Source organism: Mchenga conophoros, linkage group LG12 (genome assembly GCF_057382185.1).
Source record: "Mchenga conophoros isolate Kocher_MC1m ecotype Shallow Benthic linkage group LG12, M_conophoros_male_GT1.1, whole genome shotgun sequence".
Classification (NCBI taxonomy): Eukaryota; Metazoa; Chordata; class Actinopteri; order Cichliformes; family Cichlidae; genus Mchenga; species Mchenga conophoros.
The window spans coordinates 28,938,999-28,950,157 of NC_140537.1; the positions used below are offsets into that span (position 1 = coordinate 28,938,999).

The 11,159-nt window shown below is 37.4% G+C and overlaps 2 protein-coding genes across 3 annotated transcripts; both read left to right on the top strand.

Moving 5' to 3' along the window:
* Positions 1-471: 471 nt before the first annotated feature.
* Positions 472-2,221, top strand: epgn (epithelial mitogen homolog (mouse)). The gene is made up of 5 exons (XM_085295087.1): positions 472-571; positions 809-937; positions 1,234-1,354; positions 1,481-1,636; positions 1,728-2,221. The coding sequence occupies exons 1-5, from the start codon at positions 538-540 to the stop codon at positions 1,780-1,782; spliced, it is 495 nt and encodes a 164-aa protein (XP_085151213.1). The 5' UTR covers positions 472-537; the 3' UTR covers positions 1,783-2,221.
* Positions 2,222-2,351: 130 nt separating this feature from the next.
* Positions 2,352-10,827, top strand: LOC146562856 (proepiregulin-like). Of its 2 annotated transcripts, none has more exons than XM_085295086.1 (5): positions 2,352-3,411; positions 5,993-6,076; positions 6,676-6,802; positions 7,335-7,396; positions 8,697-10,827. In XM_085295086.1, exons 1-5 carry the CDS (start codon positions 3,237-3,239, stop codon positions 8,726-8,728), a joined length of 480 nt encoding a protein of 159 aa, XP_085151212.1. In that variant the 5' UTR covers positions 2,352-3,236; the 3' UTR covers positions 8,729-10,827. The 2 variants fall into 2 exon arrangements, with proteins under 2 accessions (XP_085151212.1, XP_085151211.1); XM_085295085.1 differs by having other exon boundaries at positions 3,288-3,411; positions 7,335-7,481.
* The last annotated feature ends 332 nt before the right edge of the window (positions 10,828-11,159 follow it).

The following is an 11,159-nucleotide window of genomic DNA, read 5'->3' on the forward strand; positions in this document are numbered from 1 at the left end:
AACAAAAAGCAAAAAAACAAACAAAAACAGTAAACACATAATTGAAGAGTTCATCTAGAAATGCTTGGCCCCCTATCAAATTTTTTGATAAAACTTTTAATTACATCTAATTCTAATGTGCTGTAACCTGTCTCTAACTAATTCTCTCTTCACGTGTTAAGAGGCCAAAGAAAAATAAAGCTTCCATTGTGATCACGCCAATGAAAAAAGAGAGGATTTCCCAACATCCGCTGTCAGTGAAGCAACTTTACTGGACTGTGAAACTGATTGAAAGTCACCCAGCCAGTGTTCTTCAGAAGCACTTGCCTCTGGGGATCTCGTGCCTCCCCCATAGGCTTTGTCTCTGCATGCCTATGAAGTAAATGACTTGATTCAAGTCGAGTATCAAAAGGAAATACTTTTCATTTTTCAAAAGAAAAAAAGCCTTCAGTGTTTTGATTGGCTGTGCAAATCTGGATAAATAAGCTCAGCGCAGACCTGTTGGTCACACCTGTGCAGGCAGAAGGAGCTGAACACATCACATCACCAAAGGACAACATGGTCACACAAAGACAGACGTACCTGGAGAAACGTAAGTTTCCAGTTTGTTCTGTGATAGAGCCATGAAGCAAGAAAAAAAAAAAAACCTTTTTAAATAAAACTTTCATAAAGCTTGACCTAGGTTTTTTTTTTTTTTTTATGTATAAATGATAATAGTAAAGGAAGAAACTTGTTAGGAAAACTGAAAAATGCATAGAGTAAAAATAAATCATCTATATATTTAATATTTAATATATTTTCTACATTATTTTCTTTTTTTCTTTTACAGCGTTTCTGCCGGCAGTGACGGTGCTGGTGCTTTTGGCTGCAGCAGGACATTCTGCAGTGGTGAATGATAATCTCCAGACCAAAGCACCGCCTCTGTCAAACTCATCTCTGACCACTCAGTTTAGCAACAGTGAGTGTTTTAAGTTTGAGTTTTGTGACGGTGTAGAAACACATGGCATTACAGTGCTTTATCCCTGACATATATGAAATCTACAGAGCCCCAAATGTCCCCAGTGACGTCACGATATATGCTTGTTAAGTTGTGGGCACAAGGTTTAAGGTCTTATAACTGAAGCTTATCTGAAGACCGGTGTCAAATAATGCCGCCTGTTAATCAAGGAATTAATAATAAGAATGAATAATTAAAGTCATATATTTCTGTTAAATTTTTGTTTATGTTGATTGTTTTATTCTCCCTCTCTGCAGGTAGCATGGAGTTGCCTCAAGTCCTACCTTTACACAAGCCATGTAGAAGCGAACATGCTTCTTATTGTGTAAACGGTGGCAAGTGCATGTATCCGCAAGACAGTGACAAACCTTCTTGCATGTAAGTTCTGCAGTATCAGACAGTATCCACAGTAGATTTAGTTAATAATGATCTGTATGAAATTCTTCTACGTGTTTGTTCATGTTCACTTTTGGAATGCGCTCACATATTTTCTCTGATCTGCAGCTGCGAACCCTCGTACAGCGGGCCACGCTGCATGTTTGTGGAACCAATTCGTGGTGTTACTTTGCTTGATGTAGAGCAAGTCATTGGCATTATTTTCGGGGTGTTCATACTCATCATATTTTTGACGATCGCATTTTACTTCTTTGTCTACAAGAGGTGAGTATCCACAGGTTTTCGCGGTGTAATAAAGTATGCAGGAATAGTGGCAGTTCCATTTCTGATGTTGTTTTTGTGTTTCTGTTTTCAGGTGTACAGAATCGACGGTGCCAATAAAATATGCACCTGCTAAGACCTCGGTGTGAACTCTGCAGCTCACATTTGCTCATGCACCACCATCTTCAACATTTCCCCTTTCAAGAAAAGACAAACCACAGCATTTCATGAGAGTGAATCATTTGCAAGTCTACAAAACAAATAATATAATATATAAAAAGAAAAAAAATCCCTTTGACAACATTTAAATGGAAACACTTGACTGTTACAAGAGGTTATTAACAAGGAAAGAGCAAGCTCTATCAAATCTAACGTTATTTTTTTAACGATTGTTTTATTTTCATGTAAAGAATAAGAATGAAAAATTGTATATATTTATTGCAAGATTATGTTAAGTAAATTATTATAAATTATTATTTTCTTGTATGTAAAGTTTATTTTTTAATTAATTACAAAAGACATTTGTGTTATTTGAATTTCACTTTTTGCTACAGCCTTTTTACAATAAATATATTTTTGCTTTGATAATTGTGCGTGCCAAATATTTGACAGGAGATACTCCATTACCATTTTGATAAGGTAAAGAAGAATTTTTAAAACTGCGTAATTCCTGTTTGAGTTTCACTTATTAAGCTTTTGAAACGATAATGCTCACTGATCCCCAGACAAACTGTAAATGAGCCATTTATTAAGCCTAAAAAGGCTGCCCAAAGTCTAATTAAACAACAGGTTAACTTGTAACACGATGCTGTGAAAGGCTAAACATGCTTGAACGGCATATTTAGCCATGAAATATGACGATAAACTGGTCCCATTCTTAAACGGAGTAAATAAGCCCAAAGTACAGTAAAGGGTATAAGAAAAGTTCGGTAATTTTAATTAGCAGTGATTAAAGCTGAGATTAATATACGAGAACAGGAAAAAGAACATGAAGAATAAAACTATATTTGGACTGCATAGCTAATAAATGCTCAAACAGGCGACCTGGCCTGGACTTCTGCCAAATCAGTGTACCACCTAACTCCTTTACTCCAGATAATATATCTGCAATATATTTATAATGCAGCCTTCACATATGTATCCAGTTACCTATGCCATGTACGCTATATAATAGCCCTATCCCGGTCATGTTACAGAACAATTTTCCACTCACGCAAATAAGCTTTTATCAGTTTGGACGTTTCATAGGGTGTCTTACTACTTTTCAAATGATATGGGGTTTAAATGGTTTGCTGACAGCTTTTTGTTTAGTTTATATTTTACTGTGTCCACACTTTTGTCGATAATGGTACTTACAAACGCAGCAAGAGCCAGACTGCAGAAGAACAACATATTATAAGTGGGGTTTTTTTCTGCTTTGATTGGGGCTTTTTTTAAAAATTGTGCTGTTACTAGCTTTAGTCAGTTATCTGAAAATTTCTATTACAATCCGCCTTTTATTATCAACAATAAAAACTCCTGTTTTATGGAAACCGGTGAGGACAGACATTCTCGGGTCTGTCCTTTCATTGAAACCGCTGAGAGGTGAAATTATCTAAATTACATGAGTCTGACACCACACCCAAACCGCAGGAGTAAAAGCCCACTGGTTTCCTATTTTCAAAAGAAACGTCACCTGCACCTTTACCTGACAGTTATTACTCGTCCTGCTCGTCCTACCAGCGAACTATCGACTGAGATGGGGATCAGCAAACTGTCAGTGCTCCTGTCAATTATCGGTAAAGTGTGTGTGCTTTTCTTAATGTTGACGTCTTGAATATTATTTTTATTGTTTTATTATTATTATTATTTGAGTTTGACGCGTTGACAGTGAATGGCAGGTCTGTTCAGGTATGGATTGAATTTAAGTCATCTCAAGGAACCCGGAGCGATGATCACCTTTAAATAGACGAAAAGCTCTTTCAAAGTTAAACTTAGCATCTACTGGAACGGAATGTTGAATTAAAAAAATAACTAAATGCAGTTACTAATGGTTGTAGCCATGGGAACACTGTTTAACAGCGTCAGTGAGTGAATCCATACTGCAAGATTTCATTAAGGCTGATGTGGGCGTGTACCCATTTGCAGTCTGACTTTATCTGTATGTATTTTTAATTTGTAGTAGGCTACAAGTAGAGTACTTGCACTTTAGCTGATGTAGTTTGATATAGAGGGTAGCTAATTTAGTTAAATAAAAATGCAAGTTTGTAAGCTGGTCACCTGTTATGTGCAAATCATGAGTTCTGTTGTTTTTACTTTGAAATTAATTTTAATACATCTGTTAAGTACCATGTACCAGTACAATATGCTGCTATCCTTCTGGGTTTGACTGATTCTGATGGTGTTATAGATGTTAATAGCAGATAGCAGTTGAAAATTGAACAGAGTAAGGTCTATTAAAAGATAATAAGGTGATACGATGTTAAGTTATGTAAAATAACTTTCCATACTGATGATTACTTTCACTATTAAGACTTTAAGTACAAAGTCCACATACTATTTCTACTGCATCTTATTTATCATCTTAGATATGTCTTGGTGTAAGATGCAGTTAATATGAATGATTTCTTTATTCATACTCAAAGCTTGAAAGCATAATCACCGCAATATAACATTAAAATCTAGCATTTAAATAGTTTTAGTGTTGATCTTCAGATTTCCTTTGCTGCTAATATTTTGGCATTCTTACCAAACTGACTTTTAAACTGGTATTTGGCACTTGAGTCAAAAGCTGAGTTAACTCCAATTATAGTGTCTCTAAAACCCTTTTTTGGCACGCCCCAAATCAGCCAAAAATGTTTAAAAATTCAATAAAATTCACGTGATTTCCATTCCACTCAATTTTGGTCAGTTAATATCAGTAAAAAGGGATCCAGTGTGTATATGAAATCGTGGTAACTTAAATAATACGATCAAAACTCTTTTATTTCATTTGATTTACCTCAGTTTTTTTTCCCCTGCATGGCTATGCATGCCACACATGCAGTGGCTTTATGTCCCACTGGTGGGGCCCACAGTTCAAAAACCACTGGACTAAAAGTAATTACAGAAACCATCCAAAGTTTTTCAGACAAATGATACTCTGTGGCATCTGTAGAGCCTAAGGGAGGCTGAATTATTTTATGACAATTATTTTCACCTCAATTAATGTCTTGAGGTAGGCTGGTTGCTAGGAATGTGCAATTAGAGTGAGTCATTGGCTAATGATGTAAATGATCTGATTAATAGTGATTAATTAGTAATACGGGAAAGCTACTTCATCACTTCCACTGTACTTTACACCAGTCAACCATGTCAGAAACACCCAACAACCACCCTGAGCTCTCTAACTGAAAACAGAGAAAAATACCTCTGCAGCCATAACAACAGACAGGAACAGAAACCCAAAAAGGGAGCGATTTTATGGCGAGTATTACCAGATTCATAACCAGTCCTAACTAGACACATCTTGCATTCTGTTTGATGTGTTTTTGCATCCTGTCTGCTGGAATGTGGGCGGCTGCTAGTGCTGTCCATTATAAAGTTGTGCAGGCTAGTACAGGTATTTGATCCAAGTAACACAAGCTATACCTTCTTGTTATCACCTAAAACTGACAGGCATTCTCACAGTTTCTTTTATCCCCCTGCATATTTACAGTTTCTGAATTTTTCTTTAATGCTGGTGCTATGTAAATAAACTCATTCATCCCTTTTCTTAACCGTCTTCCTAAATCAGGTTTCAGGGCTGGAGCCTTTGCCAGCTTTCACTGTGTGAGAGGCTGGGTACACCCTGCAGAGAATGCTAAGCAAAACCAACAAAAACATGAATCATTTTGGGTTGTTGTGGAGTAATTAAAGGAACAGTCGTCCCTACATATAATTTAAAAAAAAAATAAAATCATAAAACATATTGCTGACTGACTGTACATATCTTCTCTGCAAGTAAAAATAACATTTGCAGCTGTGAAAGTCTGTGTTTGCATGCAAAACTATATCATTCCCTGACAAACTGGATTAGGTTAAATATATAAGAACCTGGGCAGCACATTTTTAAAATGTCCATTTTCAAATGACTTTTTTGATTGTTTTACCTTCTCAAGGCCTCGCAAACGCTTAAATAAAAACACCTGAAAGTTGTTACCCTGTACAGGGGGTGGCATGTTCACCTTGAAGGTGCACAAAAGGTTTTTGACCAGCTATTCTTAAGGTTGTTAGAAATTAGAAAATGCTATTGGTCAGCATTCTTTAGGAAAAAACTCTTACAAAAGGGCTTGCGTAGCTCATTGTTCATATCAGACTTATATCCAGTGTGAATAACGAGGATTTGTTTTTATCTGACAGGTGTCATGATGATCTGGCCGTATGTACTCACCCAGAGTGCATCACCCAGAGTGCCGTCTGCAGATGGTGCTTCTTTGCCTGCAGGTATTCAGCTCTACAGCTGCTGTGAAGACATTTTATCAGCCTTTTTATAGCATAGTAAATCAGAAGATTTCAAAATTAAAATGAAACACTGAGCACCTGGAGTTGAAACAAAGTGGGGGCTATGAGGATGAGGTGTTATACAATTAGTCAGCTATTATTTTTTTTTATTTTTAAATGTTTCCTTAAGTTACAATAAGGTGAATATATCTGCATCATTGACTGGTAGCACAATAAAACCACACAGATAAATGTTACTTTCTTTACACTTCATAGATAAAATGATTGATTAATGGCATTAACTGTCAATATTAACTGACAGATGCAGCCCCAAAATACTACTTATTTCATTTAATGTACAATTATTAATAGAAAGGATATAATGTTAGATATAATAACCTCCAGAAGCCCTTTACATTAAAAATAAGACAATGAAGTAAATTATTTAGATAAAACAAATGGAGGATATTTAAATCTAGTAAACAAATAAGCCACAGCTCAGGTAAAAAGTAACATCCACAGTACTTTTTACCTGAATGTACACCGATTCATGCAGGTCTTATTTTTAGGAAACGTTTCCAACGGCTTGTTGTTTGTTTCAGGCCAGGGAGAAAAGCAACAGCATGTGGTTAAGTGGTCGATGCAGAACTGTGAAAGCGCATATGACAACTACTGTTTGAACAACGGCCAGTGCATACTGCTCGTGGACATCAATGAACACCACTGCAAGTACGATCGTGTGTGTGTGTGTGTGTGTGTGTGTGTGTGTGTGTGTGTGTGTGTGTGTATGTGCAAGGGCCATGACAAATGATGGGAGGAATACCACTCAAACCAAAATTTACACACTAAAAAAAGATAGTACTCCATGAGATGTGTCAATCATTGCTATCAGTCAGCATATCAGTAGTTGGATGGATGATTGAATGTTCAGGATGCATACTGTCATGTGGTGTAAAACCTAAAAGAACCAGGCCAAATCCAAACAAACAAATAACATAGTGCTGGATAAATGGAGCGATAAGAAAGAGAGCCCAAGCGCTGAGACAGCCAGTTCTTAAATGCTCCAGGGAGACTGACCAGGTGCTCTCAGTTACACGGATTAACCCCACCTACCAGGAACCTGCACACACACAGGGACAAACAGAAAAAGCAGCAGGCCATGGCAGAGGGCTGTCACATGTGGCTATGTGGGTGGGTAAGTGAATCTGTGCTACTTTGTCATCATGAGTAGTTATGCATGACTCGTCTGTTTGTGTTGCAGGTGTGAGACAGGCTTCATTGGTTCCAGGTGTGAGAAACTGGAACTTGTTTTGGGGCCAGAAGGTGAAAAGCAAATAATTATCATCATTTTCTTCATGATTCTGCTGATTATTGGATTGGCTGGAGCTCTGTACCTTTTCTGCAGATGGTAAGGCTTTGATATTGTCACGGTCTGGCTAGGGCAGACCGTATGTTGCAGGGAAGGACTCAAGCGCAGACCGAAATGAGATATGAATAACAAAACAAGCCGTTTATTAAGGCAAGAAACGAGGGTACAAAATAATAGGGAATCGATGAAAACTAAACAATGACCTAAACTGGGTGAACTAAAACGAAACATACAAAACTCTAAACATAACGAACTGACAGGGATACCTGGAGCGGAGACATAGGAACAATGGAGCAGTACAACGGACGACCTGACAAAGAATGACTGAGAACACACAGACTAAATGGACACAGGAGGATAATGAGGGAAGTGGCAACACATGGGAACCCAGCTGACACATGAACATAATTACGTCACAGGGGGAGAGTAACTGAACATGATGAACACAGACACACCAGACCTCTTCACAATAAAACAGGAAACACAGTGAGATATAGACATGACAACCTGAACTGACAACATAAGCCACAGACATGAAATACATGAAAAGCAGGGGAGACTTAACATAGTGGGAACACGAGGGGTAAAATTAACTGGAAACAACTTGGCATGATAACGATGAACTTAGGAAACCTGAAGGCTACATAAACTAAACACAAAACGCTGGGTCAGCAGACCCAGGATCATGACAGATATGTGAATGTATGTGACTATACGTGTGGTTACTTAGTAGGCCTCAAACTAAAGCAATGAGATTTCTTACAAAAACTGAACGCTGAGAACAAAGAGGAGCCCAGAGCAGAAAAGAAACAGACTTTTGGCTCATGTGGATTATTTTAACATAAGCTGACCTCATTTGAAGCCATGTTGAATATGAGTTTTGACTGTTGCAGCAGTACATATGAAAAAGAAAATAATAACATTTTGTCTCCATGGAATATGTCAAAAGTAGGCTGCACATTAAGCTGCTAAAAGTCTACCACTAAAACTCTGAGGGTATTCGTGACACTACAGCTAAACCTACAGATCTACATTTTACTTTAAATATTGAAGTTCATGAAATAAAATCTTGCCCTCAGCATCCTGCTCCATGCACACGCACCAAACCACAAAGAACGGCTATGACCGAAATCCCATTTCAAGTTCCTCAACCTTCATTGTTGGTTATATTAAAGCATGAAATGGTGAAATGCTACATCACCGAGACAGGATTTGTGTATTTTGAAATAAAATCTATATGTGTTATTTTTGTAGGTATGAGAAGAACAATTTTCGACGTCAGCTGAAGCTGCAGGGTTACAAAGGAGACGAGATGGCTTAGAGCATTTCACGCTCTCTTGCAACATCCACTGCTGGAAAAGACAAATCAAGATTTCTCCCAGTTTTCTAAATGAAAATTTCAACATATCAAGAACATCCTGGCAGTTCAGTGGCTAGCTTAGTAAATTATTCCTGCCTCCTTTACACTGTACGTCACGTGGCTTTATCAAGCAGGCAGATCACCACAAAGAGGTTATAATGGTCAGCTTTGTGTGCGGTGGGATTGTTTTCCAGCTGCACTGGTTCTCAAGTTGCGGCACCTGTTACACTCAGTTTGAAAAGATGAATAGTTAGGCACACAAAAACAGTTTCTGTGGGTGACTCCGCCCACACGATACTGAAAAATTAATGGAAAATAAACAACTGTGAAGCGGTAACTATAGTAACTTGTAATGCAACAAAAAAAAAAAATGTTGCTCCGAATTTGCTGATAACTAGCAGAATTGATCATAATCAATATAATAATGTAGTTTCCTCACTTTGGGATTTCTGTTTTTTGCTAGAATGCAAGTCTAATTTTAGAATATCAAAGGCTTTTCTGTGGTTCAGTGAGGCTGCGTTATCTTTTGAATCAACCCACTGAATCAACCCACTCTCAGATCCTAAAATAGAACTGGTTAAAGATGTTTTTGTTTGTCTTCCAGTCCTGTCTACTCCTAAAAAACAGATTAGGACTGTTTACACTGTGGTTTGAACTTTGCCTTTAATTTATGCTTGTGCCTAGCTTTTAGCTTTTATTAGATATCATTTTTTTGTCTTGCACAAAATCAAAATGGCCACTATTACTATTATGATGATGTCACTTTAAATTGGCCAATGAGTGTAAAGTTTTGAGCTTTAACGCTTGAAACTTTGTGTAGTGTGGAGGTTTCCTCATTCTTATAAGTTCAGTTGGCAATGTTTATATACTCTACAACCTCTGTCTGTGTTTGAAGCTACAAAGTATTTATTTTTTTAACTTTTACTTGTTTTTTTTTTATTCTTGTATCTTTCAATGTCTTCACTCATTCTTCAGGTGATAAGGCTGCAGCGGTGAGGCTTCAAATTCTTCTCAAGCCTTCCTGCAGTCTTCACATTTTTCTTACATGTCATCAATATCTCTCTTTAATATATATATATTGATATGTATTGTTTTTTTTAATTTAACTTTTTTTCCCCAATTTTTTTGTCCTTTACATTTTATACACATGTAAGAATACTTCTTGCTGTACAGTTTGCAAAATAATCTTTCTTGGGCAGTGTTATCTGGACTTGTACCAGGGGAAACATTGCTGTGCTGATGGTGATGCTGGCTTTTGCACTGCTGCTTCCTTCTGCGGGTTTGCCACAGAAATGCTTTGCAAATGGAAACCAGGTGGTAAGAGCCTTGGTTCTTCTGATAAAACTCTGAGAACGCCATCTCCAAAAAGCTTTCCTTTGAGTTGTTCTTCATTTGAGTCTAATAAAAGACTGACAAATGACTACAAGTTACATGTACTGTGTGCATCCAAACCATCCCTATTAAACCCAAATAAATATGCATGTCTGTGGTCATCATCTGACCTACCGAGTGCAGTGTCAGATGTCAAGTTAATCAGTAGCTTCATTTTACACTCAACCAGAGCCAATGATCCATTTTAACACCTCGCCTGGATCCGCTTTACATGTTCTGTATACCAATGAACAGCGACGATGACACGTAAACATTAACTCACCTGCAGCTGCTGCTCTGTTAAGACATACTTAAAAACACATTAGCATGCGCTTACACACGCGATGACCCACAAACACACCCACTCTGTGGTGGCCATTTTGTTCTAAACATAAAACCCGTGGATAAAGATATTCGAAATTCAGGAACTGCTGCTCTAATCCCTGCACTGTGCTATTACTTATTATTGCATAAGTAATAGTAGGCTACTCATGCAGTGAGTAATACAGTGGGGGAAGCCCCACTAAGCTGCATCTTCGTGTGTTCTTTAACAAACAAGTCTCATGTCTATCACGTATGCGTTTGTTTTGCTTCTCAAGTCAGGTTTGTGTTTTAGTTTCTGTTATATTTGTATTATTCGCTGTCATTTATTCTCAAAGAGTCGCTTTCTAGATGGAAATACAGACTATTAAGGCTCCAGATTGAAAGTCCACATACATCATTTAAGGGCACTCAGCGGAGAGACATAATTAAGGTGAAATTGATAGTTTTCAGGAAGATGCTGGAGTTGCTTTTCTGCCATTAATACTAGTTGGTAAAGTTGCAAGAATTCATCTTCAAGGCAATAAATTTAAGAAGCCGATCTAAATAAACTGAGAACTGAATCAGCTACAAAAGGCACCATGTAGACAACAGTGTACATATACATTAAAAAACTTTAAGCTAATACTTCACATGGGAAATTATGCTTTTAACGGAAAAGTAGA